Source organism: Lichenostomus cassidix, chromosome 3 (assembly GCF_008360975.1).
Source record: "Lichenostomus cassidix isolate B80296 chromosome 3, HeHo_3.0, whole genome shotgun sequence".
Lineage (NCBI taxonomy): Eukaryota > Metazoa > Chordata > Aves > Passeriformes > Meliphagidae > Lichenostomus > Lichenostomus cassidix.
Window position 1 is genome coordinate 10265705 of NC_139483.1, and position 27090 is coordinate 10292794.

Consider the following 27090-nt stretch of genomic DNA (forward strand, 5'->3'; position numbering starts at 1 on the left):
CTTCTTTTTCCTTTTAGCAAACCATCAGACGTGACAAGGCACCTAACCGAGTAATCTGAGACTTACTTCCTGTGAAAGACAACACAACTTCGGATGGGAAAGTAAAATTTGAAGCATCCTGTAAACAAAATCTCCGTCTCAGAAATATGCTTCAATACCTTAGCATGATTTGGAAGGTTTGTTGATGTGCTGAAGTATTTGTTCGTTAAATGGCACACATCAGAAAAGGCCTGGAACACAATCAGACCTTTCAGGAAAACACTGGGGAGGCTCCTTCTGGATGGCCCTTCCTGAGAAAGGGTTACCAGATAGCTGCCACCTATGACTGCATGAGGAGAGCCATGGCACTGAATGGCTCTGCCTGAGCTCTCCCTCATCTGCTTCTTGGAAGTTTCCTCTTCCTCAGCCCAACAAGTTGTTTAAATTGCCTTACCATGTGCCTGAAGCACTTAGGAGAAGCACAGTCAGGAAGGCAAGCACAAAGCACCTCACTCATATGAGGAGAAAAGTAAGGCAACCGTGTAAATTGCATATCTAATTAAGGACTGAGTTTATTACCAGAATTTTACGTCCTGCACTATCTGTGTGGTCTGCACAAGAAAGCAAACATCCCCAATTCGATAATGTGAATCCTGTTGCAGCAAGGAAGTTCATGCAAAGCTTTTCCTTTAATGCCTGAGCCAGGCTGGTTATTTGAAAGACTTGCCAGTTCACAGGGCAAGCGACCACGCTGAGAGCTTCAAAACCTGAAACTCAGTAATCCATCAGTAGTCATTAGCCTCCCATTTAGTCTCTAATGCCCTTACTGTTCCGTTCATGGATTACCCAGTTCTGCTTTAAAAATTGCAGAGATGACATAAGACTCCTGTTATACAAAGCTGTATCACATCCAGCATGAGAACAGTTTGTATAATATTGCAAACCTGTTGCATAAGCTTTACAGGGAACCAGGCTGTATGTGGATTTTGTCTTGTTCAATGTGCCTAGCTTATAATCTAGTTTCCAAAAATATCAGTGTACTTCCTTCTTGAAAGAAAAAAGACCCTGAAAACGTTTGAGATGAAATGATGCTAGCTATGAATGGTTATATTCACAATGCTTTAATGTTTGCATAAATGCCTGTGTGACACTTGCTTTTTATCCTTCAAAGTGAGCTTTACATGAATTCTAGATGTATTTACCTTCCACTAATGACAGTACCCATAAATCTAGACTGTTTTCCGTTGGAAAAAAAAAAGGATTTCAAAGTAGCAGGGAAGAACCTCACAAATCAATTCCCTCTGTCACACAAATCAATTGCTTCTGTCAGGTGACAACAACTGGACTTGTTTTGAAGTAAATGGACTTGTTTTGAAGTCATTGGTGAGCAAGGGATCAATACAAGCAGGCAGCTGACAGCCAAACTCAAGCTTGGATGAATTTTTAGAGCTGCAAGACAGGCTTTGTATCCAGAAACTCAGAGAAAGCTGAGGGGATGTGAAAAACACAAGATTCTGACCAAGGAATCTTCCAGATCCTCAAATTCACAGAAAAAACCCTGCATTTGAGAATTGTCACCTTAGAAACTGAAGTATAGCAGCAAGCAGTCCTACCCCTCCTCCCATCCAAAATAAGGAAAAAGCCAGTGGCTTCTGAAGGTCCCTGTGCTGGGAGAGGGCTGACCATTAATGACCAGGAGAAACACCAGGCAGAACTAAAAACAATGGGATTGGCTCTTGCCTGCAACTCCAGACATTGCTCCAGGAGCCTGAAGGAACTTTAAATCTACATTTCAGTCTTCAGTTTTTTAAAGAGATGCCTATGTGTGCATGCAGGCATCCATCCAGAACTGAGGAAAGCATCTCACCTGACAAAGGCTTTTCTCCTGGTTTCAGTTTTTGACAGTGTGTGCTTTTGAAACCAGAACTTTAAACTGAGTGCCTTCCAAGTCCATCAAAGGCCAAAGCACAATCCAAACCTGAAGTTGCAAACTTCTGCTTTACATCCAGCAGTCTTGATTAATTCAAGGCTTGAATATTCTCAGTAGAGCAAGCATGAGTATAATGGCCTACATTGATGTCAAAGTGGCTTTGTCAGCTGAATATTACTCCCATTTGAAGGTACCATTAGCAATAACTTCTCTTAAGCCTTTATTTGCAGATCTTGGAAAAGCTAACCGGTTAACGACTGACAGAGCAAAGCACTCAATATTCTAATCAATACAGCAGTCAGTGTGCTAACTTTGAACAGGCTGGTAGTAAATTTATCCATAAAGTATTATCTGGGAATCTCAGTGCATGGGTTAAGAACTGCATGGTGCAAGAGAAGAGCAACTCCTGGTTTCATTGGAGGAGGGCACTTGGGCTGCAGCCCACTGGTCCCAGCCAAGGACTTCACCCCTCTGCACATAGGGAATCAGCTTAGGATCACCAGCAAGCTTCAGCATTTGCCTTTTATAACTTTGTTTATTGATACCTGTTAAGAAGTTTCTTCCAAAAAACGTAGGAAATGGAGGTCTATGGAATCTACCAATGAAAGGTTTAATTGAGGCTGATGCTGCACTTGGGTTGGGTTTATTTGTTCCTGCTGTTGAACACTGATGAGCTCTCGTATCATCAGCAAATTATGTAAAACAATCCAAATTCTGTAATACGAAAAGCAAAGCTATTTTGGGCAACCCATGTGAAAAAAAGGGAAAATGCATCTCCATAGCCCTTTCAGTTTTGCTCCCTGGGTTCGTTTGCTTCAGCAGTCTCACTCACTATCTGTGTTCTGAATCTTCTCACAACTGTGATCCACAAAAAAACGGGGACAGAGTAACTAAACACTGATTTCAAGTTACAAAACAAAGTTGTTCACATTTGCCAGCAAAACAATCTCTGTTCCTCTTGGACTGAACTTCAAAACACCTCAGTTAACTCACACCACAGATAAAGCTCTAAAAATAGCTTGCCCTTAAGACCAAAACAAATGATCCAGTTTAAAAGGCATCATTCCCTGCTTATCCTCCCAACGTTGTACATGCCAAAGGAATTTGAAACAAAATTAGTGGTATTATCCTCTATTTTCCTCAGAGCTACCAAGCCTACAGGCTCCTGACAGCTCCAGTGCAGAGGAGTGCAGCAGCCTGAGCTGTACAGGGGAATGAAAGCCAGAAAATGGTTATTCAGCTCTTCAAGTATGTGAAAGTGAAGGATATATTGCAGGCAGCAACTTCAAAAGTTCAACCTGAACTCCTGGTCCTAGATTATCAGTTGTTGACATTCTCCTCAAAGCACAGGATTACAAACATTCCCTCTGAAGCTTGTCATTAGGCATTCCAAATAAACTCCAGAATAACCCCAAATCTGAAGATATTTTAAGTAACAGACGACTATAAAAAATACAAAGTGAACGAAGGAAAAGACCGTGACCTTCAATGAGGCTTTTCCTTAAACCATCCTTTCTTGAACAATCTGTTCCTCTCTCAAGTGTTTTTAAAAGATAAATCAAAAGGTTTAAAAAGTCAATAAAACCTGGTGGTTTATTCATGCTAAATAAACAGAAACTTTTGTTATAGGTGGATTTTCTGTGAGAAGCTACAGAGGAAGTAGAGATGGCTTTATGTGAAACAATATAAAATTGAGTGTAAGAGGTTATTTACATATGGTTTAAATACTCATGGGAGGAGTGGGAAGACAGCTGGATAAATATTGAACACTACCAGTTTCTCCTTCCTTTAGGACAAAGAGTAACCACACTTAGCTAATTCTAAGTATTATATGTAGAGTTACCAATTATTTCTGAAGCAAAGCTTAGTCATACACCAAACATGAAATATCAGAGCATTTTTCTAAATATGCAATGAATTCCAGATTCCCTGAATAACAGAATTCATGAAATATTTTTCTATTTTATAAGCTTTAGTACTAAAGTACCAACCAGTATTCTCAGAAATAGGCAATTTCATTTAGAATAAAACCCAAATTCATTAAAATCCCCTCCTAGAAAGTAAAGCTTAGCAGCTCAGGGATGGGTGATGGTTATCTCACATGGGTAACATGAGCAGATAATATGTGTCTCCCTGATAAACTGGTCTCTTAAATCAAAGGACTGTCGGTGCATAAATAACTTTACGAGGGAAAAGCAAACATGTAATTGCCAATAAAAGCTTCGCTACACAATTGATGTGTATTGCCCAAAAAACAAAGTCCAGACTAATTATGTTGATTTGAACAGCAGCAGAGACAAGCCTTCCATCCTAGGCAGTGAAGGAGCAAACATGCCTGGGGCCCTGATGGCATGAGTGGCTCAGGGACTTCATACTCTGAGCCTGGCTTTGGGTCACAAAATGTCCCCAGAGCTTTGCAGGAGACCTGGATGTACTGCGGTTGAGGAACCACACGGTATTCTGGCACTGGGATGTGTCACAGGTGGTTACCACGACAGCTGCCAGAGCTCTGGTGCAACAGGATGGTGAGAAACGCCTTGGGAAAACAAACCCTCTCCCTGGGAAAACATTCTCTGCCCCAAAACCTTTTTCAAGGAGCTGTTTGGAAACACTCAGGCATCAGCACCTTGATGGTTAATGTACTCCATCAGATCCCATCACAGCCCAGCAGCAAAGCCGTGCAAATCCAAGTGCTGCCCAGCTGGGCACACAGTGCTGCTCGCCAGGATTGGCCACCAGCACTTCACCAGACAAAAACGCCTTTCTTGGCAGATGTGACTTTACAAGCAGGCACTGCAACAAGGACTGCAATTCAGTGCCCAGAAAACAACAGAAGACTTGATCCTTCCCACACGAACATGCCAAACAGCGATCTGAAGAAATAAAGTGTAAGGCAAGCAAAGCTTTAGCCATGTTTTTCATGGAGAAAAGCCTAAAGGTGCTAAATTTAAGCACTGATAATAAAGGAGATGCTGTGTTATGTTCTCTTTGAGAGATGCCTCCCTCACTACTCATTTCACCAGGCGCTGAGCGAGCCAATGTGAAAAAGCTGAATTTTGTAGGAAAAGATCTCCTTCCCTGCTAGAATGAGGAGTGACTCCACTGACTCCCAGCTGCCCCAACAGGAGGCAAAAGGGCTTCTCCTCCCTGCCATGCTCCATGCACAAGTACCACACCACACACCTCTGCAAAACATCACTTTGAGAAATGATTCATCCATGGTTTAGCCTGGTGTTGAACTCACCTTACGCAGGCGCAAATGCTATGATAAATTACAGTGTGTGCACAGAGGACAGAAGGCAGAATATCGTGACAGAAATAGCTCTGTCTCTGTCATTGTTTACTGGTTTTCTTCAATTTTCATTTCAAATACACTTTAGAGATAAAGCACAAAAGACTTTGCTTTCCAGGTCAGATACAATGAACTTGTCCTGAAAGAATTTAACCTTGTTCTCCAGAAACACTACAAAAACAAAGTTTTCCGCATGCTGGAAAGAACAGAAACAAACCCATCACTTTAAAATTTGGCTGCTGTGGGCTGAGCTCTCCTGTTCCAAAGCCAAACACTTTGCTCATCCTCACCAGGCTGCACCAAACAGCTACAGCACTCCAACACCTTCTGCTCTTTCTTTTTTTTTTGTCCCTGTCAATACATGCAACATTATGATAACACAGACAAGCTGATAACATCAAAATGTGAGAACTTGGAAGGTCTTTTAAAGTCAGAATCAGCTGGACTACAGAATTTGGCCGGACAGGTCTTTCCACAGAAAGCCACACAACGAAATACAGAGTTTTTCCCTTAGCCATGAATTATGAGATACATAATTTCAAAGATAAATATTCACAAATTTCCTGCAAAGCAAGGGCAAACAACTCTCTTACTGGTTTACAAGTACAAATATATTTTTGTAAAGTGGTAACATAAAAAAAATTACCAATAAAACCTAGACTAAAATTTCCTTCTTTCTGAGCTGTATATTTCCTTGTATATTTTTTCCAGGAAATTTCTGAATTCTCAGTATCACCAGGGCTCCTCCCTGGCATGAAACTCCCTCACCCAAGGAGTGCACAGGATAAACAGGGAAAGCAGACTAAGTTAAGGTAGAAATTCAAGACACAGAGAGGTCAGCAGGCATTCCTGTGGATTTATCCCTGGTGAAGTAACTCCATAGATAGTGCTGGCTGCTTCCTGCTCAGATGGCAAGGAATTCATGCTCCCATTGTAGGTGATGCTTCAACATCAAATAAATGGTTGTTTTTCAGAACACCCTGGCATCTTTCAATGAAAAGATAAAACAACCTGGATTTAATTCTGTCTGTTTTCACAGCCATGCTGTCCAATTCAACACCACACAGTCAGCAACTGGATATACAGTTTTGTAATACAGAATGTTTAAGTAATTTTATTAACCCTATGATAAATCTTTCTTACTGTAACTGGAATTCATTGTAAAAATATTGATATTAAATTTAAATAGTCTCATATTTTTTAAGATGCAAAGATACACTCACTAAAGATTAATAAAGGTGAAACAGTCTCAGGTAAAAGAAAGAGGATGGAAAGCAGAATTAAAGAGGTTTAATTGTTTTTGCAGAAGCGTTCACATTTTTGATTGCAAGTTTAGAAAAATACTCAGAGCCACACAGAAATATTTCTGTGGACAACAGATGATCAGTTGGCGGAAGAAGATTTTGTTTCATTTAGAGCATTAGAGGAACAAATTCCCTCTTTTTTAACCGACATAAAAGTATTTTTCCATTATTTGTATTACAACTTTTATAAATGTCCAACCCTCACCAAAAAAAAATACACTCATCTTGAATTTCCTTCTTGTTTTAAAAACAGAAGTCAAAGAGTAAAAGACACAGGAGGGAACAGGACACTCCTCCAGCTCCGGAGGGGAACAATCAGCAAACTCTCAGCTTTTAGTTAAGGATAATGTTACAGGCGCAGCTATTACAATGTCACCGAGTTAACAGGAGACAAATACCTCATTAAAAATCCCTTTCACAGCACACCCTTTCTTCTCACCCCTTCTTAGCACTGGCAACAAAGAGATTAAATAGCCTGACCTCCCAAAAGAGGCAGGAAAGTGCTGCCACTCAAAGCACCAGTGTGTGTGGTGCTGGAGGGATCAAGAGAGGACAGGAAAAGATGATGAACATTCATCTTCACCGAGGATGGACAGCAAGCTCACTATCAGTATCACAAACCAACTTCTCTTTGCTGCATCCGTTGAACTTTCTGAGGTGCTGGCCGAGCGACCAACAGGCTTTTCCAAATATTTGTGCAATAAACCACACTGAGGAGTATTCACACCAAGTCCCGTTGGCTGCAGCGCTTAAGGTAGTCTTTGTCAGGCTAAATCTGCCCTCTGCCTCGACCCCGAGACACTCCCTGGAGAAGCTTCATCCTCACTGACCACACAAGGAACCTACAGAGACAAGACTCAACACAAGCCATTCAGAAGTAATTCTGACCGCCAAAAATTAGGTAGGGAATAAATCTTCCCTGATGTCACCTTGTACTTCTCGGAGGCAGCTGTTGGAACTTTGTGTTTTGTTGTTTTCTTCGCTGTTTTTATTCCGGCTGCCCATCAGGTCACTTTAATTTTGTACCCCCCTAGGAAAAAGATCTTTTCCAAGGCTGTCTCTCGCACCTTGGATACAAGAAATTGTTCCCACTATCAACAAACTTGAAGGAATAGCCCAAAGGTATCAGGATCCACACACAGAAGGGAAAAAACACCCCACTTGCAGATTAAGACTTTCTGGCTCCAGCCAAGCTGAAAAAGAATGAAGTCTCAGAATGCCATGTCTCAGGAGAACAGCATCTGTCAGGAATTTCACTGATGCTCTGGCACCTGTACTTGGGAAACAAATCCTCTCCTTCAGCTGCTGGTGGGAGGGGGAACAAACGAAACCCTGAGTAATTCCACTCTTTTCACCGTAATTCACATTTTCTGACATCATCCCAAGCCCCTGTGTAGCAGGGAAACAGGGAGCCGATGCACGGAGGCTACACTAGGGAAGATGAGCACCACACAGAAAAGGTGGAATTCAAGTCCTCACGGAAGTAAATAAACCTCTGCAGTATTTTCAGAATTCCTGCTGTAACAACACCTCTTTGAGGCAGCGATATTGCCGCGTTTCAGCTACGTCCTCAGTCAAACACAAGCCATTAGTACAACAGTAATTCATCACCCCAGCCTTATCTTGCTCTCTGGACTCTTAGAAAAAACGAGGCCAGCCTTAGAGACAGAGCTTTAGCTGAAAGAACACAAAACCCCAGGGATTTGCCCCGGGAAGGTTGGACCTCAGGTAGGTTGCAGGCATCAGCTCTGGGAAGAGCCTGGGGCCTTCTTTTTGAAGTAGGAGAAAAAAATAAACTATTTTGAATCTCAGATCCTGATATGAGTAACAAATAATCCTCTCAAAAATCAGTAAAAGTACTCTTTTACTTTTGATGCTGAAAGTTAGCCTTTGTCAAGCCAACACAAGTTATTTAGATATAACAGAGCCAGATTTTCTGTGTTTCAATGTTTATATTTGTAAAAGTTCTCCCAGAAGAAAGCTCTCCCACTCAAAGATTTATTTCCACCCCCTGCCCCAGTTCCCAGTAAGTTAGTTTTTAGTGCTTCTGGCCATTTGGTCCTTATATGACTCATGAATTAGGAGGAAAAAAAGGAAGAATTATGGTATGCTTATAGTTTAAATTCTTATTAACTCATTTGTTGACTTTCTCAAACTTCACAGCCCCTCCAGAGAAAGCTTCTTGGATTGTTGAAAACAAGGTATGCTTCAGGTTAGGAAGAACTAGGAATTCCAGCCTCACTGGGTTAGACAGGACAAACCCTTGCCTGAGCCATCCCTCACAGGATAATGTCAGCTACATCATGGGACTAATCACTCTCATACCCCTAAGGAGGAGGATACTGCTGTACCTGGGACTCCAAGAGCGTTCTGGAATCACAGGGAAGGGAAATTACATTGCCCTGGTGCCACGAGGGATATCTAAACTCAGTTCCGAGTTGGTTCTGCCCTTCCATCTGTGACCATGCCCTTGAGGTCTGGGTGCAATGCATTTTCCATGTTTTAGAAAATTGTTTCAAGTCCAGAACAAGACTGTTAAGAACTGCTTCCTGAGCAAGTTAAAGGCCAAGGAAGTTAGGAGAATATTGTATTCTTTTGTATTTCTACTTTCAGAGAGGTCCTTACCAGTGTTCCTTTGAAACACGTCCAGAAGCAGAGATCCATTTGTATTTCAGTGATCTCTTTCACACAGGCAGATTCCCATGTTGGAAGCTGTTCCCATGCAACTACAGCAGCACCAAGGAATAAGGCACTGGTAAGCACTAAGCAAATAATTAAAAATTAGTTTCTTCTCAGGTAAATAGCGTTGTCATTGTAGTGGGGATTAGCTTTGCCTCTTGTTTCAGCACCTTGGAATCAAAGCAATAAAAAAACCTTACAAAAATGATTTGACAAGTACATGCAGGCAGTGTGACAGTGTTTAAGATCACCATGGTACCTGACTGCAATGCTGTTCAATGATGACAGTGACAGCAGGAGGTTTTTCAAACAAGACAAGCTCCAAGGCTCCCTTTTAGATTCTGATTTCCTTGGGTGGAAAAACAAAGGGGAGGCAAGTGCACAAAGATGTGATGATCATTGTGTTGAGTGCCTGGGGATGAAACAACTCCAAGGTGATGCAGTTTACACTAATAAGCAATTCAGTTTTAAAAGCAGCATGGACTCCCTCCCTTCCCCTTAAAACATTTCCTTAATATGGGAATTATTAGAAATTAAACACCAGAGGAGAAACAGGATCTTTGAAGACACACAAATGCAGCACAAAAATGCATCTTTGTAAGGTTAGGATTGGGACCCATCCTTTATAACCATGACATATGGGATTAACCCATGGGATCACAGAATGGATTAGGCTGGAAAAGACCTCTGGGTTCATCGAGTCCAACCCATAACCAAACACCACTGAGTCAGTCTGGTCATGGCACTGAGTGCCACCTTCAGCCTTTCCTTAAACACCTCTAGGGATAGTGACTTCACCACCTCTCTGGGCAGCCCATTCCAGTGCTTAATCACCTTTTCTGTGAAGAAATTCCTCCTAAAAATTCCAGAAAATATCTCAGAAAGAAGTCAACAGCGCCTTCCAATTTACTTCCACCAACAAACTTCCTTAGTATCCCTTCAAGACTTGCATCCAAGGTGTTCATGGAGATGGTGAGGAGCCATAAACCCCTCCTGAAACCCCACTGGTGACAGGTTGCCAGCCTGACGTCACCCCATGCACTGAAACTCATTGAAATAACCAGATTTCTATCCCTGCAGGAACCTCAGAAGAAGCACTCTCTGGGTATCTCCAGGGCCTCCTCCACCCTGGAGATTTCTGTCGTTGTCAGCAATTGATAATTTGCTCCTGGCACACCCACACACAGCAAGTTGGCAGGGGTGCAGCCTTGTGAGCTTGAACACGAGTTTCCAAAAAAAGTCCATGGGCATGTATGTTTGTGAGGGGGTGAGCTACACGAGTACCTAACACATTGCAGTGACTCAAACGGGAAAATGTGAGATACGAAGCGAGAGGAGAACAAAGTGAAGAGCAGAAAAAGCCACAATAGCTTGCTTCAGCCAGCTGTTTGTGCAAATGGAAGGCTGAACATGAAACCAAACACACTCAGAATGTAGCAGGGGCAGGAAGATGTGCCATTAGCATTGTAAAGCATGACTTTTTGTAAAGCATGGCTTTTTGGCCCATGAGAACAGTGCAGAACTTACAGTGCCATGAAGGCAACTTTTTTAGTGATGTAGCATAGCCATGATCATAAACCATGTTTTTTCTGTTTAGGTTCTTATGCTATTACTTTAATACTCAAAAATACCCTGGCAGGACATGAAAATCTCCTCCTGCTTAACGAGAAATACAGACTGTACATGTAAGGCACTTTGTTTCAATAGAAAAAAAACCCCCATTTTTTCTTCAACATCTGACTCATTGTTTTTCACCTGATTTGTCTCTAATTGGTACCAGCCAAGTCTAAAGACTAAACACAGGCCTGAGAGATAAAGATTTGCTTGTACAGAGGAGCAGGAAACCATGGACAAAACACATCTTCATAATTTTAAGTGCAAGAGATTTCCATGTTCTCATTTTCAGCACAAAATGTCATGTTCCATCCACTTTGGTGACCCAACCCTTGCCTTCATCAAAAATACCATTGAGTGTCAAAAGGATGTTGGCATTTGCATTAACAATGCTCACACTGTGAAGCATGTTTACCACTGAGGAGAGAAAAAGAAAAAATATACTTATTTCCACGTGCAACTGACCCATTTGTTCATATTCGGTTCTCAAAATCTATTTTCACGTAAGGCCAACTCACAATAAAGGTCTAAAGAGGGAGATTAGTGCAGGCTGCAAACAGATGACAGATGAGGCAAGGGGAGGAGAGGGGAAGGGATAATGACCCTTTGGTTTGCTGATGTTCAATGAGGCATCTGAAGACTTCATCCAGTGCGTGCACAATCGATTCTCTCGGTAAATCCATTAAACCCCTTGACAGCATCCTGTTTGAAGCTCGGTTTGCCACATGATTCACTGCTCCAAAAGGGAAAAAACATCAGAAAGAAGGAGCAGTGTCCTCATGCACCCTGCAGCCACGTGTCCTGTCATCAGCATGTGGTTCCATTGCCACAGACTGACGTACAATTTTAACTGGCAGTGGTTTGCGTGTCTTCATTGTAGCTACAGCTCACTTGAAATGCAAATATGCTGCTTACTTTCAAGCTGCCCTCTGCCCAATTCTTATCAAGTCTCCAGGGTAATAAGCCTCGTTTGTGTTCATGTGTATCCTGGCTAGCAAAGCTGATTCTCAGCATCATCATCACTATGAACAAAATTTTACAGCTTAGCTACACAAATGTTCCACAGAAAGCTCATTACTTTAAATATATTAAAAGATGCAGGTGCCAGGTCATTCTGCTATATTCCATCCTTGGTTTTAAAGCTCTGTTCACTAAATCCACAGAAGTTTAGACAAGGAGCTTTATGCAAAATTTCAAGCGAAGATTTCATACGCTGCTTTAAAAAAAAACCACCACCAAACACCAAACCACACACAATCTATTCACAGCTTCCCAGAAAAATCAGCTGTGCCACAGAGCAAGAACCACACTCTGTTTCCATAACACAGCACTGGGTCTCAGTAGGATAATGTAAAGCAAAAGCACATGGAGACACCCTGCAAACCTGAACCTTCCCCAGCAGAGCCTCCATATCTTCATGTGGTCATGGGCAGCTTTGACCTGGGGCAGCTTGTGGTCCTTTGCTGTGCTGCACAATTCCAATAAAGGAAAAAATACCCACTAGCTCTGCTGATACAAAACAAGGAACCAGGTCTGGGAGTGAGGAGGAAGCCAAGGGAAAAAAAAGATGGAGGAAAGAGACAGAACAGCAGCCTGAGGAGCAGAAAGGAAAAGACGGAGGCAGAAGAAATGAAAGCAAAACCAGCAGAGTAAGGTAGGAGAGAAAAGAAGAGAAGCAGAAATGAAAGCAAAACCAGCAGAGAAAGGTAAGAGGGAAAAGAGGAGAGGGAGAAGAAATGAAAGCAAAACCAGCAGAGAAAGGTAAGAAGGAAAAGAGGCAGAAGAAATGAAAGCAGAACCAGCAAAATGGGTAAGAGGGAAATGGGGACACACACAGCAAGGCAGGCAGTGCCACTGCCGACAGGTGACTGACCTGCAGCTCAGGACTTGCTGGTCTCCAAGCCTACTTCAAGATTGCCTACTCCTTTAGCAAAGCCTGAGAGTCACCTTACTGATTAGAGTGATATAACCAAATTATCACATTTCATGAGGTATAAAATACTATTGCTTCACACCTGAAAATTTGGAAAAAGCAAGATATTCAGAAAAGGGTAGAGGCTGGATAATACATAGATTGGCATGGAGAACAAATCTCTGGCAAAACCACTTCAGGTAAAAGGCAGCATTTGATGCAGGTTATAACAACAGGGAAAGGAAAGAGAAGCACTAAAAGCAATTTCTCAGATTTTGGATGGGGAGGCATTAATAATTTGCTCCAGTACACCTCCATCCCAGATTTCCTTTGCCTGAAAAAAAATTCCCCTAATATTTCCTCCAATGGCTTACAGATTTCATGAGTGTTCTGCCATTGTAATGCACAGAGCCATTAAATAAACCTCTTTGCCCACAGGTAAATGTTCTTGTGTGCATACAGGAGGCCCAAGCCAACATTATTCCAGGTGATAACTCACTGTGTGCCCTGCTTCATCCAGGCTTAGTCTGAGGCATGTGTGGTCTGGTTTGCAGGACTGATGTCCCACACTGCCATAGCTGCACGGTCAGAGATGCACCCTGGCAATACCACAAAGGCTCTGCACTCTGGGAACTTGGGTTGAGGGTTTTTCACACTGGTCACCAGAATTAATGGGAATCCTTGTGTTTATGTTCTCTGCCTTCAGATCATATCCTTGAAATGGGACTTAAAATACCATCGTAACTGATTGTAAGTATTTATTTATGAGATTTTTATGGTAGTAAGAGGGATTGTGTAGGAGCCTCCACAATAATAAATACTATTGAAATAAACTACGACGAAATTAATAATTTTGCATTCAAAGCACAGTGAAAACAAATGTTAAACAAAGAGAGAATGAATGAAGAAGACAAATTACTTAGCAGCACCCTTTCAACAAACCTCTTATTATTCTGGGCAGTGAATGAAACGGAGTCAGTGTGGGAGAGAAAACAAACACACAAGCAGAGCCAAGCAAAGGGCACAAAAGAAAGGAGGGCGCGGGGGAGCAGGGAATGCTGCCAAATGGGGAAGGAGTGAGACGGCAAAGGGAGAGGCCTGGTGACAACTCCCTGTCTGCAGGAGAAAGCCCTGCCCTCTGAGAGGACACAGGGCTGTTGGACACTGCTGTCACTTCCCAGGATGGGAGATCAGGAGCCAGGCTGACGCACAATAAGCATTTGAAGTCATGTGCAAGTTCCTGGCTGACAGCAAATCTCATATTTATTCCCTGTTTGCACATAAAAGCACTTACCATCCTCAGCCCTCTGGCCAGGAACTCTGCGTGCTACCCTGAGGGAAAAGCAGAGCTGAAATCTCTCCTGGGAGCCAGAAGAGTTTGTGGAGAGCTCTACAGGTTGTCATGCAAACAGGATGCAAGAGATGCACAAAAAGGGGCTGAAGGAAGGAGCAGCCTTGGAGCACAGCATCCCACCTCTCACAGCCCCTTTCAAAAATCCTCTTCCAAAAAGCAATGCCTGAGAATAGCAACATCCAATGCTCTTTGAAAGAAAGTACTGCCTGCTCAGAGCAAAACTCGATGCTTCAGGATAAAATATAGAGATTTGCTGAACACAGTCTTCTTACCAGGTAGCTTCTGCATGAGGATCAAGGCAGACCAACATCTCCCAGACAACCCAAAGGCCACTGGGATGTGACAGCTCCATCCAACACCCAAGTCCTTCAAACTAAGTTCTTCACCAGCAGCTCTGGAGAACAGTCCCCTTCAGAGGTGAGCGAGTCTTTTTGATCTCCCAGCTCTGTGCCTGGAAAAACAAGCTTATTTCTTCACTGCCTCTTTCCCCAGAGAGCAGCTTCAAGCCCTTGAAACGGATCCATTTGTCCATCATCTTTCAAATCCTTGCTCTCAGCCGCAGGTATTGTCTTTCTTCTGCCTCAGCATCCACCAAGCCTGACCTGGTGTGCTTACAGAGGAAAGTGCTGTGGAACACTGTGGCTCGGTCACACCTCATATCCAGACCATGATATCTCAGTGCCCCTGGATCACAGCTTATCCATGCTGTTAATTGTCATGCAAGCCATTTGGTGTACTTACACCTCTTAAGTAGTTCTGCTCTGTAAATGCAGTGCTTGTTTGATGTGACTTTAAAAAAGCAACTTGTATTTAAAGAGGTTTTCTTTACAATTTCATTTATAACTTTGCATTTGATTTAATGCAAATACAGGTCTCTCACCCAGCAGCCTGCACTTCTTTGGCTGACAGTTTAATGACATTCACTCAACTACACTCCCCACAGTGTGAGTGGAAGTGCTGTACTTCTTTTCTGCTCTTGCTTCCTAAAAAATGAAGGCTGAGGAAGTTTGCCTCCACTGCCCTGAGCCCAACAAAGTGATGAGGTTTTATCCATACCACTCATTTGAGAGGAGGAGTTGTCAAGCCACATTAATCTCTAGGCAGTTCAGACAGAGGGTGGAATCTATCTCACCAAACCTTAGGCTCCTAGAGTTGACCTAGCAATGCTTGCTCTCCTTTGGAGTCAATACAAACAGATTCTTTGCAGGAAAAGTCCAAGGCAGACAGATTTCTCATTCCCTCAAACAGCCTGGGTTTCTCCATGTCCTCTCTGGGTGACCAGCTGGATACAGACACAGCTCATCATTCAGCTCAATCTCCAATGAGAAGGAGCATGTGAATCAACACCTCTTTTTCACGTTCTCACAGCAGTAGCTATCACAAAAGCCAATTCTGTCAAGTGGCGTGTTTGTTCTCTTCGTATAATCAAGATATTTGTAGGCAGGAACAGGTTCCAGTCTAATTAAATTTGATCAGACTTGAGCCTTCTCCCAGACAGTTGCACTTCATAGCTGTCTCGGAGCATCAAGGTGGTATTTACTGGGAAAAGCTAGCATTCCACTTCCATAAAAGCAGGCAGTTTACAATTAGCTGCAGATAACTCAAAACGACCTGCTTAGAGCAGAAATGTAATTTTCTGAAAGGGGTTATTGGTTCTGACCATGATGCACTGCACTCATGATCTGTCACACCTCATTACTTCAGACCAAGGAAGCCAGGCCAGTGTAACTGGTTTTAACTGCATGTGTTAGAGCCTCTCCTCAATGCTGAGTCCTTTTAAGATACTGCCTTCCAGGCTGAAGTCCTCCAAAAAAAAGCAATTATCAAACTCATTTTCTCAAGTCCTGTGGCGTATTTACAGGTTAAATGGAATGAAATTTTTTTAATAGGCCTTAAAGCGCAGCTTCACTTTTGAGGGCAATTCAACAGAAATGGAATCAATTGACTGAAAAGTTTATTGCCTGTAAGCATTCAAATATCACTTCAGGGGTTTAAAAAAAATCTGGATATTATAGCAGCTTTGCATGTTCAACCAAGATTCAGAAGCTGTCTAATTCTAATTCCAGTAGTAATTTGTATCTCATTTCGTTAGGCCACTGCAAATTAAATACAGGGCAAGCACATCCCTGATTTGCATTGGTGGAGCTTGGCCACGTTTGAACACGAGGAAACTTTGTTCTTTTCATCTTCTATCTGCCTATCTAACTGCACCTAATGCAGTCTGGGAACTCAAATTACAATGCCACAATCTTCACTAGGTCTCCACTGACGCAATTTATTGCAATTCAATCATTAGGAATGGGACAATGCATACGAGGAGCACTGATTCCCAGCAGAGAGGTCCTTTAGCTGTGCAGGGTCAGGGTAAAAAGCACTACAAAGTTATTTCTGCATATAACCAAGAGGTTTTATACTCTCCTTGTGATTTAAAAGGGGAAAAAACCCCAGAAAAATTGGCATCAAGTATGGCTACTTTTGAAATTGGGACTGTAATTCAAGCATTTATTAACCAAATTAAGCATATGCAATTTAAATTCTGCTTTCCTTGTCATATTAACATAATAATGAATATACATCAGTGAGTTGAACTAAAAATATATTGAAGATTTGCATGTCTGATTATCTTTGTGGAGTTTTGCAAGTGATAATTTGAAAGGAGGACAGAAAAAAAACCCTTGTGTCAAGGTCTATGCAAAATTACAGCTGCAAGAGGTTTCTTAATCAAAGGATTGTCTTGTATCTTTTGTAAGTTAGAATCTCTTTCTAAATGAAGAGGATTTGCTCCTGGAATTATGTTCAAAGCAGTCATTTCCTCAAGTAGTATATAGGACAATGATGTCTTAACCAAAAGCACTTGCCAGTGATCTCCTCCCAACCATCTCTCAGAGAAAAGCAGGGAAACTTATGCTTCACCACACTGCCTCAGTAAGTATTTTCAAAACAAGCAAGAAGAAAAAAAAAAAAAAGGAACAGATGTGTGCAAGGAAACAGAGAAAGATATTTTGAGGATGGAACTGTCAACAGCAACCAACTTCTTGTAACCATTGAATGACAAAACCCGCAAACAATAAATGAGTTGATTTGTTAAAGCTGTAAGTCAGGACTCTCTTGCTGCTCCCAGACTTACAGCATCACTTCAGGCAACTCAGCCAAGCTGTGGTTCAGCTCACCATATTTCCCACTAACAGCAGACAAAATAACCAGACAAGGAATAGGACCAGTATTTCAATCATGTTTCTCATTAATGCTCTCACAAATCTCTGTAGCTGAGAAACTTTGCAGAAACAAAGAATAACAATGCTGTTAAAATACCAAGATTTTCCTGTTCTTGATATTTTCACATGTTCCCACCTCCAGATAGCAAGTTTAGATCATTTCCATATCAGATACCTTTCCCACCCTTCTCCAGATGAACTCCACAATACAAAACCCATGCAACAGCCGTGTCTCTCATTTTCTATTCCTCCTCCATTCTTGGAAGAAAAACTGGCACTTCAGAGAAGTTATCCTCAGCACTCAGGGAGAGATGCTTCATTTCTGATCAAGAGATCACTAGCTACAATTTAAAATGGCAGCTCTTTGAACATGTATGCTTAAATGAGCACTTTTTTTTCAAGGCAAGGCAGAGTTCTCAATTTCTTTTGCTCAATTTTGCCCTCAACCTCTCCCTTCAACAAATTGATCTCCACTAAAAATAATTTGGGTGGAAAAAAAAAATAAAATCGTGAGGAGGGAACAAAAACATTTCATTTGGAGTCACTCAGCCACTTTCAGCTCCATGAACAGGTCACTGCTGGGGCAGCACAAGCTTGAGGACAAGCAGCAAAGGTCAGGAACTTCTCAAGTCCACCTCACAGCAAGGAAAAGACCAGACACCGAAAACCACCTTCTCAGGTGTGATTTTCTGTGGCAGTTCTATTTACTGCCTTTCTTTCACAGTCTATATTTCAACAAGACGAAGCCAGCATACTAAGGAGCAGACAAATCCATTTAATATAGAGGTAAATGAACTTGAAAAAAAAAAAAAAAAAGCTTTGCTTCCTAGAGTCTTAATTCACTCCCTTGGGAAGGGGCATGAACCTCTCCCAGATTTTCTCTGCTGGCCTCTAGAAGTCCCTAGTGGTATGTAACAGCAAGAGCAACTGCAGCAGGAGCGAGAGCCAGCTTTTATCCAAACACGGCGCTAGTATTCCAAGCATTTCACATGGTGATTAACTGCATTTCCGTGCAGGCAGCTCACAGCACCTCAGCATTAATGCTCAGCTACCAACTCCCAAGGACAGCTTTGTACACCAACAGATTCCAGCCAGCTGCCTGTGGAAGCATTCAGTCAGAGGTTTTGTAAACAGAGTGATAAGAAGAAAAAAAACAAAGTTTATATTTTTTCATTTTTAACTAGGATGAATAGAAGGTCTAGAAGGGTGGAAAGTCACAGTTTGCCAGTTTGCTTGATTGAAAAGATTATGCTGAGAACCAGCTATGAACTGAAATGATGCTGCATAAACCCTTGCAAGCAAAAACTGGAGTCCATCTTTTATGAAAAGTATACACACATATATATATATATACATATGTATATAAAGAGAATCCAAAGGATTAAGCAGCAAAAAGAGGGTAATGCTCCACAAGTGTTTCCCCTCAGTTATGTGCTGCTTTCCCTTTTTGTATCTTCAGATACCTTCTCCTGCAGTAGCTCTTCTTAACTAAAAAAAATTAAGAACCTGTTCTTACTTACACCCCTGAATGCTCATGCTCAGGGATCTCAAAAGAGACCATGACAAACCTGAAAAGATCTCCAAAGCACTTCTCAGCAGCAACACGGCTTTGTGTCAAGAGGGGGAAGGCTGGCCAACTGGCAAAACAACAATTTGACATGTATTTGGCCAGGCTAGGCCTGTAAAAACAAGATGCTTTGTCAGCCAATGCAGTGGGCACTTAGGTTCATAACAACTCCCTTTTTTCTTGAGTTTCCTAAGAACAAATTACTTGCTAATGTTGATATCCAAGTCCTCTGAAGAACACAGATGGACAACAGCAGCAGGACTAAGATGCAAAGAGGCTTTGATTTGCTCTATACAGGCTCTCCAGCAAAGAAATTTCCCCTTTTTAAAATGTTTTTGGAGCATCATGCAAAACTTTTGACTTTTGTCAAAAAGATGCTAGTGGAGGTTATAATTTTTGGTCCTTCAGTTACACCTTGCCTCAATTAAAGAGCAGGCATAAGACAGGGATCCTATGACTCCAGAGAAGAAGAAAGAACAGGTCCTGACTAACTCAAACATGCAGAGCCAACTCCAAGAGAAGGTATGTGGTGGAACATTTTTGCTGGGACAGTTTTCAGCAGCCAGGTCTGTTGGCCCCAGCTGCCCCTGTCCCAGCCTCGTTACAATCTGTTTCCCAAGGCTGCAAGAGATCTCTGGAGAACAACTCACCAAAGCTATCCCACATTTATTGCTGCATGTGAATGCCAGATTGATGTTAGATTGCAAAATATTTGTTGATATCATTGGTATCATATACAACAAGTCCCCTGTCATACTATCCAAGACCTGGGAAGGTAAAAAACTTCAAGAGTCCAGCACTAAATCTGAATTTAGGCAGATGAAAGGCAGTAAATGGGCATCACTGCTGTCTTCATATATCTCACCTTCAATTAATTCAGAATTGTCCCTGTAATACCCTAAGCTCAGCTACAATCAAAAAATATTTACATTTCAGTTAAATTATTCTGTTTAACTACTTCAGCAAATCCAGTTCCAGAGTAAAGACAGGGAATATATGAGTACATGTGCACTTGCACATCCATATATACAGGGCACAAATAAACAAAAATGGAAACTCTTAGCACTACTGATTGTAGAATACCCTTGCTTTGTATAGGATGAACAGATGAGGTAAAAAATGGAAAAGTGGAAGTTTGAGTCAGACAGTTATTTAATATCTCCATTTAATGCTCTTATCTCCTTAACGTACGTATTACACTTCCTCACCCCAGGAGGCACAAATTACAAAATTCTCCTCTTCTTCCCCAAATTTCTCTTCATTCTTAGAAGAAATTTGGGGAACAAATTTCTCTTCATTCTTAGAAGAAGGTGAGAAAAATTGACCTGCTGAAGCAAAGGACTACAGAGAGTACCATGCAGTGGATTAAGTAAATAACTGAGTTAAGTCAGTCAACTGTGCTCCAGTTTTCTCTGTGCTGAATGACCTGCTGCCCTCTCCATTTTTTATTTGCTTTTGCACTGTACTGCCCTTATGTAACTCTTCCCTCCAGCTCATAAATTTCCAAGGTGAACAAAAGCTCAAATGATCATATTCGGCTTGGCCACAAAGGTGATTTTTTTCCCCAACTGATTTCTACTTACCAGATTTTATAATTTTAATCACATAAAAATATTAAGCCCATTGGGGTTAAGTTGATTAATTTGGCTTCTAAATGCCTGTGCTTTCCCATTTTTGACCGGAACATCGTTTCTGATGATGTTAATAGCTACAAAGATTAAGATGGATTATGGCTGGAAAGGAAAAATGGTTTGGTGGCTGCTTTTCCATCCTCTTTGCAGGCCAGGCTGGCATTTTTTTGGTTTGGGTACCTGAAGCTGCTTTTCATCTCCCCACGCATTGCTTTGCCCACACCGATACCCTACAAAAAGCAATCTGCTTTTTTAGACAGATCCTCCATAAAAAAAGACTGGAGCTCCATTATCTGGGGTTATTTTCAGCAATATCTCTGGAGCAGCCTGACCTGGAGTCACACAGAGCCAAAAGCAGGCACAGCCATAATCCTTCCTCCCTATGGCATGAATTTTCTCCTGATGTTCTCTTGGTCTGACCTCCCTGCAGCACTGACAGCTATTGCTGGGGATAACAGTAGCTGACAAAAAACAAGAGACCCTGGCTTAGAAAAATGCATAAAACACCATCCCATCCTCAGCAGTGTTCAGTCTGTACTCCCAGCAAGGGAATGAGATTTATAGAAGATTTTTTTATTATACCGTGAAAGCATGTTCTGTTTTATTATTTGTCAACATATGTGACTGCTATAAATAAATACAAATTGTTTACAGCACAGATGATAGAAATTTTAGACTAAAGCTGTGTAGAATAGGCATAATTAACAAGTCAGAAAAAATTTCATCTCCCTGAAGTTTACTTTGAGACTTACTTCAGTCCTTCCCAAAACATTGATTACATCTTTATAGTTATTGCAAGTAAAACTTGATGGATATCAAGCTCCACACTTTCAAAATGCTGGTAACATTTCACCTCCCACATATAACACATGACAATTGTCTATACTCCTTATGAACTCTTACCACACATGAATTAACAGAATTACTACCTGTATTACCATTATTATTATTTCCTCTGAGTTACCAAAGTCTGGATCCAGCCATCAGCAGGTAAATTGCCAGCTGACAGTTCTTACTTTTTCAGCATCAAGTATGTCGTTGCACTGGCAAAGGTGCACTTCACTTAGCAAGTCCTTTCATCAGAAAGTATTTTAGGTTACTGGGGAGAGTTTAAAGTGACAATCAAAATATAGTCATAAGTACCAAACATTAGACTTTCACTCAGAAATCTGTTGCTAATGCTTGACTGGTCTTTAAAGAAAAATACTTGTTTTTTATGAGGATATATATCCCCAGTGATTTCAGACCAGAAAAAGTATATGGAATGAAAGGCTGTTCTTTGCCTTTGCCTTTGAAAGAAATGATCCTAATTTCTCACTTTGTATGTAGCTTTTGGTATTTGCCACATTGTGATATTTACCTACTGTATATGACACCTCTGTCAGGTAGATGCTTTTAGAAAAGGAAAGAGAAGAGAGATACAATGTTTGGGGAAAAGCCCCTCTAATCCATAATCCTGATGTGATTAACTCAGGTCTTTCTGGGAAGAATCCTGCAGTAGAATCCCAGCTCCATGCTAAACTAGGGCAGAAAATACTCTTTGATCATAAAACATGCTTTAAGATCCAGCAAAGCTCCAACAGAAGTGATATTACATGGATTAATGGTATCTTAAATACTGAAAAGAAATGAGAGTGGAAATACCCACTCTGTAAGTAAATTAAGCAAAAAGGGCAACAACAAATTCTCAGCTAATCTGTAATATCTGATCAGTCTCTGATATTAAACTGCAAAATACATAATGCTGCAAGAAATTAAAGCTTATTGGCAAATCAGCCCTCAGGAAGAACACAGCCCCAAGGGAGAAGCACATCTCACGAGGAAAATAACATGACAAAGTCCAGAAAGCAAGTTTAAATATAATCTTGGTGCCAAGCCACAGTGCAAACCAATGCATTAATTTTCTATGAATGGCAAGGTCAGGTATACATCTGTGACTGAAATGTGCAGGTAAGCCAACATGGCACAGCAGTGGCTGCCCAACACACAGAGCAGTGCTGGTGCAGAGGGGTAGGAAGGGCATGAAAAGGAGGATGCTCCAGCTAACTCCACCATCCCTCCTGGCAGATTCATGTCTGGCTGAAATTTCATGCCAAAACAGCTTTACAGACAGGCCCAGAGAGGGACAACAAGATTTAAAAGGACATAAAGAAGGGGACAGGTAGCTATGGATGTTTTAAGAGAAAGGCAGCAAGGCAGACAAAAAACCCAAGAGGATAAAACCATTGTGCCAAAGAAAAGATGGGCTGTTGAGAAGGAAAAAACGAACCACCAGTGATGAGCACTGAATATCACAAGATGAAGACAAATGCAGGCTAAAGTGCAACTGCTTTATAATTTTATTTTTAGTCCTATTGTTAAAGAAAATGGGCTTTCAAAGCTGAGCACTTCACGGCTAGCATGTTCATCTGCTTTTAACCAGAATCTATAGAGACTACAACACCAACATAAAGGAAACTTCAAATGTTGCTGTAAAATCTTTACTGAAGAAGAGTTCAAACTCCCAGGTACAGATCCTGAATCCAATTTTTCAAAGTTTGGAGCATGGTATTTTCAAATATTTCTCATTAGAAGTGTTTTTAAGAGCACTTGGGGAAAAGTGTTCAGTTATTTTCTATTACCAGTAATGGCAAGGCTAATAAGAATTAATGCATGTAAGTTGTGATGGATTCTCAAACCCAGAAATATCTCTCCAGTCAGAAAACATTCATGAAATTTGACAAAATTAATGTAAACTCGGTCTACTGGCATTTCTGAAACAGTCACTTCCAATTTCCCATTCCTAACCACATTAGGGCTCACACACACAGTCTTCCTGTCATGAAAGAACCGACTGACTAAAATTCAGAGAAGGCAGACAGGAAGCACAGTTACTTATTGAAGCAGAAGGAGCAGATGCAACACCAAGCAGTGTGGCTTTCTGCTGGGTAGAGATCTAAATGCAACCCAGAGACACTGAGAAAAATCAGAGTGGCTTCTGGAAAGGTACATTTTCTACAGAGCATTTCTTTGCTTCTGTTGAACCATGAAATATTCATGTAGATTCATTACATATCAATGCATTTGTATACTCCCCTGTTATCATGTGTCCAAATGAAAACAGTCTGTTGTGAATAATTTACTCCTGAATCATCAGACAGCTTTCTTCTTCAAAGCCAGATCTTCATTATTCATCAAATCCTACCTATGGCTGACAACTTTTGTATAAAATATGTTCTCTGTTAAATTCAAGAAAGGTACTAGTATATTTGTGTTTGATGTGCTACAAAACTTGATATTTAGAACAGATGTGCTAACAATAAAGTAAAAATACATAAAAGGCTATAAAACATGACAGTTCCATGTTAGTGGGCTGGATCCAGTGTGCAACAACAACTTGTTCAACTTCCACTAGGAGTCTCTGTGACCAGTCTTTCTTTCCAGGAGGTCCCCAAACATCTGTGGTTTTCCCAAATCTCATCCCATCACAGGAGCATGCAGTCTGATGCACAGTGCCTCAACCCACAGCTTCACAGCAGAGAACCTATTTAACCCCAAGCTAAAGGCTATGTGAAACCAGAGCTCCTTAGGATAAATGTAAATTGACTCAAGTGGTGACAATGCTAATTACTCCATGATTGTTTCAGTAAGTACCAGTTTAACTCACACCAAGTGTCAGGCTTGTCACAGCTCACTGCTGTCCTCAGGGAAGGAGGCAAAACTTATGTATGATGGCAGTTCCAAAAATGCATTCACACAACCACTTCCCTTTGCAGCATGAAGGTGCATTGCTAAAAGAATTCATTTTGATTTTGTTGTGGGGCTCTTCAGCAAGAGACATTACAGTGTCTCAGAAATGTGTATTCTTGCTCTGTGTTTACATCCCCTGACTCTCTCTGCACAGGGTGAAAGAAATGTAAATGCACCTGCTGATTGATGTCACTGTAAGAATCCATTACTGGGGGAAAAAACAACTTCAAAACAGGAGTCACTAACTACATAATCCCCTTAAGAAACACTACAGCAATTCTGAGTTAAGGATGTGTTTTTTAATGAAAGTAGGTATTTCTCCCATTTGCTCACTAATGTACTCAATGTACTCATTATAATGTGCTCCCTGTAACCCCTGTATTCAAAACAACTTTCTTCCATTTGCTACTAATAGAATTTAATGATTTCCAATCTCAAGATGCTGAGCAGAAAAGTCCACTTCTCTGATGTTAAGAAAAAACCTAAAGCCACACACCATTATTGGGTGTGGTCACTGCAGAAATCCATGAGGGGAAGGCTCAGGGAAGGATCAGCTTTCAGACTGCAAAGAAAGGTGAACTAGCAGAATGACTCCAACAATACCTACTGTCTCTGTAGGATCCCAGTTTAGCTGTTTGTTCATTCTGGTTTTGGTCTAGCCACACAGCTGGAATTCAACCATTCATATGCACAGCTATATTCCAGATGTGCACATGTATATACAGACTGAGGTACTCCTGATATAAGCTATTAAAACATTATGAAATACAAGGAGACTTGCTCAATGTTAACTAATAGCAACATCAAAATGCCCAAATTACCTCATGGTATGATTTGCAGTAGCTGCTGCTAAGAAATGAGGTTTTAAAATTTACTAACACATTACAGAGAGCAAAGATACCAAACTGATACACATTTCCTGTTAGAAAATGGCAGTAAAAGTGAAGATGGGAAGCTGTGCCGTTAGCTTTACATTCCTATGGACTATAAAGATTAAAAAAGCAATGCAGTGTTCAGCACTGATAGAGCTATATATACAGATATCTTTCAGGCAGATAAGGCCAGATTGCATAATGTGACAGGTAATAAAGATATACTTCTAACATAAGAATGGGTGTTATGTAAAATAAAAAGAAGGCTTTTGCCTCACTTGTTCTATAATATAAGGAATGCTTGATCACTGTAATTTGTGAACTTTACTATCTTTCAGCTCCTACTTTGCATATTTTAAATAATTTTAGTGTTGGATTAAAACATAAAGACATGCATGGAATACAAACAGAATTATTAGATAATGTTTCATTTCTACATCTGCTGATTTTTTCAAGCTTAATGTAAAGAGAGCTGTCAGTACATATATGAAGATATGAAAAAAAAGCAAAAATTGCATTCACCACCCAGAATATTTCTTTGTATCCAAAGATGGACCCAAATTTCAAGTACATTAAAGGCCCAGTGGTGAAAAATCAACTGGCTTGATTTGGATGCAGTGAATTCAGCAATGGGTAATATATCTCAGTGCACATGTAGCTACATCAGGTTTATATATTTTGCAAAAGGAAGCTTACCTGCCCATTTTTCCCCAGCTCCATTTCCACTATTGCAACAGGAGTGTTTATCTGATCAATGTGTCTCAACTGGGACTTCAGGTCCACTCGCCAGTTCATGTTTTTCAAGACATTATCCCAGCGGCTCTGATTGATCAGGCTCTCGTGGATATGAGTCCGGTGGTTCTTCCAAAATTTTGCAATGACTGCAGCCTGATCTGATGTGATGCCTCCTTGTTTTTTGGTTTGGGCAGTGAGGAAAGCTTCCAGCTGATTCAAATCCATGTCTGCTGAAGCAATTGACTGTAGGAAAACAAAGGGAGTAAAAGGGAAAAGTTTGCTCAAAAACACTCATTAACTGAGGACAAAAAGGTCACATCTTTAGGATTTGACAAATATTGGATCTTAAAGGGATAGTACATCCTGTGACAAGTACACACAAATCTGGGTTATGCAAATAACCTGACAACCTTCATTAAAACTCTATTTGCAAGCATCCACTCCTTATCCCAGATTCCTGCCCCAGGACAGCTGGAGGGGAGTGGATTGGTACCACTGGCAGCACCTTTGGGAATTCAGCACTGGTTCAGGATAACAAGAAGCTTCTCTCTGTCTCCTGGCCCTTTCCCCACTGTGCCACAGGCATTCCCACTTGGACACTGCTGCAAACACTGTGCCAGGTCTGGCACTGCACTGCTGCTCTGACAGGCCAGGAAAAAAGAATGCTGGGACAAACAAGGCATGATCCTGAGCTGAAACAAGTGAAGGGACAGCCCAGCTCATTGCAACATCCACAGTTTCATCTGCCACCTCCATACCATGAGGAAGCAAAACTGGTAAATGCTGCAGCAGTAAAGCAGGGTCTGAGTGCTGGCTGCAGCAAAAAGAGCATGACTCTTTCAAGGGAGAGTCGAAATACAAAATGCAACTGTGTTTCTTCATCTGTATTATTCTATCTATAAGGGCCAAAAAGCCTTAAAAATGCAACTGCAGTTTGTTTTAGAGCATTGGTGGACTTTGTCAGGCTAAATACTTTATTTGGTTTTTGCAACAGAGTGGAAGGGGTCATTTATTCCTCCCCCCTGTGCAGCAACAGAAATTATTATTATTCATAAAACCTGCTTTTTATATAGATACCCAGTTTTTCCATCTATTTTTTCAAACCTGATAATCCCACAGCCTTATATTTGCATTGCCTAACTGGCAATAGTTGCTACTATATATGGCCAGGAAGGGAGGAGGGGAGGTGGAGAGAGGAAGCTGTGGTTAAGTTTCCCCATCATCATTTCAAGCAGATGCTTTTGCTTCATTTTCACACAAAATGGATGCAACTTCTC

The 27090-nt window shown here is 41.2% G+C and overlaps 1 protein-coding gene across 1 annotated transcript in view; it reads right to left on the reverse strand.

Moving 5' to 3' along the window:
* The window catches only part of COMMD1 (copper metabolism domain containing 1), a 60252-nt gene that overhangs the window by 16399 nt on the left and 16763 nt on the right, over window positions 1-27090 (reverse strand). Inside the window, exon 2 of the mRNA XM_085054397.1 lies at window positions 25775-26056. Coding sequence (XP_084910523.1) covers window positions 25775-26056 — 282 coding nt within the window. The remainder of the gene's footprint in view (window positions 1-25774; window positions 26057-27090) is intronic.